Here is a 4541-nt window from a genome sequence, read left to right as displayed (position 1 = left end):
AAAGAGAGAGAGAAAGAGAGAGAGAAAGAGAGAGAGAAAGAGAGAGAACGAGTGGGGGAGAGGGGCAGAGGGAGAAAGAATCTTAAGCAGTCTCCATGCTCAGTGCAAAGCCCCACCTGGGCTTGATCCTAAGACCCTGGGATCATGACCTGAGCCGAATCAAGAGTTGACGCTCAACCAACTGGGCCACCCAGGTGCCCCTAACCCATGCATTTTTGTGTATTGGTCTTATGTTTCCAACTAGAGTAGGCACTAAGATGATTAATAAGCAGGGGTTTTTTGTTTTGGGTTTTTTTTTTTTTATTGAATAACATTCACTTGTTCAAAATTATAATCTTAATTCTATCAGAAAAAGAGCTTTATCCATCATGATCTACGAAACATGTTTGTGAAGGATAGCAAAATGTGTGACCCTAAAATATGCCTCTTTGGCAGAAGGATTATTTTGGGCTAACAGCACCTGATAAAAGAGCAAATGCAGGGAGAGGCTTTCTCTGAATTCCCTTTATTTGCATAAAGACTGAGCCTCCAAAAAAGACTCAATTGTTATAAATTCCCTCCAGGGAAGTTTCATCAACCAGAGAAGACTGACTCTTACCACAGGAGATTAGAAATTGATGCCAATCTCAGACAAACTTTGTCACAAACTATCATATCCCCCATCTATTCTCCTAAGGGCCCATTCATCTTTCCTAAAAATCATTTACTCTCCTTTAAGTGAGCTCCATCCCCTTTCCCTTTCTCCTATTAAGACAGTATATCAGCTCTCAGGGCACCTGCGTGGCTCAGTCCATTAAGCGTCAAACTCTGGCTGAGGCCATAATCTCATGGTTTGTGGGTCTGAGCCCCACGTTGGGCTCTGTGCTGACAGCTCAAAGCCTGGAGGCTGCTTCAGATTCTGTGTTTCCCTCTCTCTCTGTCCCCCCCCCCCCCACCAACTTGTGCACTCTCTCTGTCTCAGCTCTCAAAAATAAAAAATAAACATTAAAAAAAAAGACACTATATAAGTTCTCAAATATCACTGCTTTGTGGGGTATTCACTTTTTTACTGTGATATCCTCATGTACATAACATTAAAAATTAGTAAATTTGTATACCTTTTCTCCTGTTGTCAGTTTATTTCATAACCCAGCTCTCGAACCTAGGAGAGTAGAGGAAAAGTTTTTCCTTCCCTATTGTCTGAAATGTTTAATAAGGAATCCAAGATTCCCCAGTGTAGGTCTTTTACCAGTTTCTTAAACTCCTATAAAAACAGATGTAATGAGTCAATCCATTTAGGATTGAGAGTAATTTTTTTTAATCACTAATATTTATGTTATTCATTAAATCCAGTCATGTAATGGATAGTCCTGATCATTAAACTACAGATTTAAGGTAGCCCTGAATGATCCTTTTAAGTTCAGCATAATTTAAAATTTTTAAATGTAGTGTAAAGATATACTCAACTAGGATTCCTTATCTGTACCAAAGAACAAAAACATAGATTTGAGGGTCTATTTTCTCATTTATCAAGGATGGCAAATAACAAGTACCATCTAGATGCACGGGACAGAAGTTAATTGATTCCACACAACAGATGCCGTGAGGTATTAAGACTCAATTCTCTAGTGAAGCCTAGTTAAGAAATGACCACAACCCTGTATTACTTAAATATTAATGATTAAGATTCACAGTTTGGATTTATACAGCTGTGGTTTCTGAGCTACAAAATGCAAAATTTCCAGGAAAACACACTCTCAAAAAAGAACATTAACAATTGCCTGGTGGACTTTGTAATTATGCTCTGAAAGGACTTCTAAGATTATCAGAACACGAATGGCAAGTAGTGGGGTCAGCCGTATCTTAAACCAGACATGCTAGTAAATGTTAATGATCCTCATTTACTTAAAAAGGTATATTTATGAATTCTATTGTATTTCAAAGTTTCAATGTTCAAAACAGTAAGTAATCACAGTTCCAGTCACATATGTAGGAATATTTGGTAACTTATAGTTATACTTTACCTAAATATATCAATCCAAATCCTCCAGAGCCAATCATCTTGCCCAGCACCCATTGTTTTCCTTCCATATCATCCAGAATGGTGCCTTCTGGAAGTGGAACAGGAAGTCTGTATTTCTCATTTCTTCTTGGAGGCATCACTTCTGTTGGCAGAAAGGTTGAGACAAGTAATTAAAAATAAAAACAACAAGAAGTCCAGGTAAAATTCATTTCTCAAGATACCTTCTATGGGGCACTTTCCCAGGTGCCTCAAAATTAGGATTCTGAAGTCAACTGGACTTGGGAAGGCCCACATACTACATTCAAGTCGGAATTTCACATACAATATTGAAATCTAAGAAGTACTGATATTAAAAAACAAGCAAACAAACCTGTTGAACTTCACTTAAAATTTCCAAAATTCATTTAGGGAAGTCTATTATACCAGGCAGAATATACCTTAAGACGTGAGTTTATAATTCCCAATGACAAAGAGAAAATAAATTTCATATGCATGTAAATACTCCTTCAAGAATGTAAGTATGAAAGACAACGTCTTGGGTCACTAGGAAAGAATACAGTTTCGGATTAGGAAAAAGTGACAATAGCAACATATATCATCACCAAGCACAGCAAGTGACATCAGGGACACAGAATAGGTACTCAGGAAATATTTGTAAAATAAGTCTAGAATTTTCATGGACATATAACTTCTCAGAGCACAAAGTCACAGAGCAGTTTCATTGCTGGCACACTACACTTTCAGCTTGTTTCCCTCTACCCTGTGTCTTCCCCACCCTCACCAAAGTGAAAATTGCTCTGCCTTAGAGATTAATCAATTACATTTGTACACAGGTTTGTGATTTTCACAATGAAAGATTTTTAGTTGGAAGAAAAAAATTGCATAAGAAGATAAAAAACCCACAGCATATCTGCCAGAAACTAATTTAAATGTGAAGGTAATTGCAATCCTCTAAGTATTTCCAAAAAAATTTTGAAGAGTGGTGAGTCCTTTGAAATGAAAGCTAAAGTTTTCGTTGTATAATCTTTCCATGTTTTGAATGAGAAAGTTTGTTCCTGTTAATAAGGTTTCCCTTCTTCACTTTAATCCAATGCCCTGCTATCTTTTACTTAGCATCAAGGTCTCAGCGCCAAGGAACACAGGAGAAACCTTTAAGGATAGTATTCACCTGTCCTCCTTACAGGAACACAAGGGAAGCGGGGAATTTAGATGGTGAACTATGCCTAAAGCAGCTTTGTGGGGGTTCCCCTTGACCGATACTTTATATATACTGGTGTCCAATACATGTTTGCTGAGTTAAAACCTAAAGTGTTCAAAGAACAACTTTTCAGCCGGACCTAAATTCTAAATACGTATAAACAGGATAAACACATTTGGGGGGGCGGGAGGGAAGTCCGTGGTATCAGAACTTGAGACCTGAAATGTGACAGTGAAATGCACATCCTGGGCGCGGTTACAGCGAGCAAGCGGCGGCCTCCTCTCCAGGCCAGTTCCACCCCCACCCCCGACCCCACAAGGGTGTCCCTCTGCTCTGGGGCTCCTTACAGGGCTACGATGAAAAGCGCTCAACACGAGTTGCTGGGGACAAACCGGTGCCCAGAGGCCTGAACATGCGCCAGGACTGGGGGGAAGGGGGGGGGGGGCGCCGGCATAGCGCGGCCCACCACCCGCCTGCCTAGACCCTCGGCGGGCCCCTTGGCGGGCCCCGAACCTCCGCGAAGCCCGCGGGCGTCTGGAGACTCCCTTCCTGCCCCCAGGCTCTCTCCGCACCGCCGAAAAGCGAACCCGACCCCCTCCCGGGTCTAGCTCCTCCGGCCCAAGCTCTGGGCAAAGGCGAGATGAAGGGGGCGCCGGTTCTCGCTCCAAGTTAGGGAAAAGTGAGCAACCAACCGCGGCAGCAGGGACCCGCCCGAGCCCAGAGGCCCCGGCGCTCGCTCCGACAGCAGCTCCTTCCGCGGCCCGCGGGGCGGCAGGGCAGGCGGAGAGCCCGACGCTGAAGTACCGCTCCGCCCGACGCCCAGTACCGGGAGAGAGAGAGCGCTCGCCCGGCCCCAGGCTTCCCCCGCCGCCAGGCCGCGCGCGGCCCCTCCCGCCTGCTTTTGGGGCCGGGCGGGGCCGCGGGCCACCAATCCCGCGGGGAGGCGGGCCGGGCCGGAGCCGGCCCTCGGAAGGGCCCAGGCTAACGTCCCGCACCTGGGCCGGCTGCGCGGGACGAGCCCGGCGCCTTCTGGCTCCGGGCCGGACTCAGGCCTAGGGGCCCGCGAAGCCTCCGACGCCCGCAGCCTGCGCCTGCGTGCCAGCGGCCTGCCCTCGCTCCATGGAAGACCAGGGGAAGAGCGAGCGGTGGGTCTAAATCGGAAAAGGGGGCTGTTACTGCCACACCCTGGCCCGCCAGTCTGGAGGATGAGCCATCAGATCACTTTGGTGCATTTGTGTAGGAGGAATTTTACGTCTCGCATACCACGAGCTCTGTACCTAGAGCTTCCAGACCAGTGGGCGAGCCTTTCCTGAGCTCTTACCCCGTAACTGGTCACACTAG

At 45.6% G+C, this 4541-nt stretch overlaps 1 protein-coding gene across 3 annotated transcripts in view; it reads right to left on the bottom strand.

The window, feature by feature from the left end:
- Positions 1-4284, bottom strand: part of VRK2 (VRK serine/threonine kinase 2) — a 104028-nt gene extending 99744 nt beyond the window's left edge. The window contains exons 1-2 of one of the 3 annotated variants that reach the window (XM_049651512.1): positions 4196-4284; positions 2004-2144 (exon numbers count right to left, since the gene is read on the bottom strand). In XM_049651512.1, coding sequence (XP_049507469.1) covers positions 2004-2139 — 136 coding nt within the window. In that variant the 5' untranslated portion in view covers positions 2140-2144; positions 4196-4284. Of the gene's footprint in view, positions 1-2003; positions 2145-3892; positions 4140-4195 lie in introns of those variants that run through there. The other 2 variants (XM_049651510.1, XM_049651514.1) reach the window with 2 other exon arrangements.
- Positions 4285-4541: the final 257 nt, after the last annotated feature.

The sequence above is a fragment of the Panthera uncia genome (assembly GCF_023721935.1).
Source record: "Panthera uncia isolate 11264 chromosome A3 unlocalized genomic scaffold, Puncia_PCG_1.0 HiC_scaffold_11, whole genome shotgun sequence".
NCBI classification, from domain to species: domain Eukaryota; kingdom Metazoa; phylum Chordata; class Mammalia; order Carnivora; family Felidae; genus Panthera; species Panthera uncia.
This window is presented reverse-complemented; position numbering and strand designations above follow the sequence as displayed.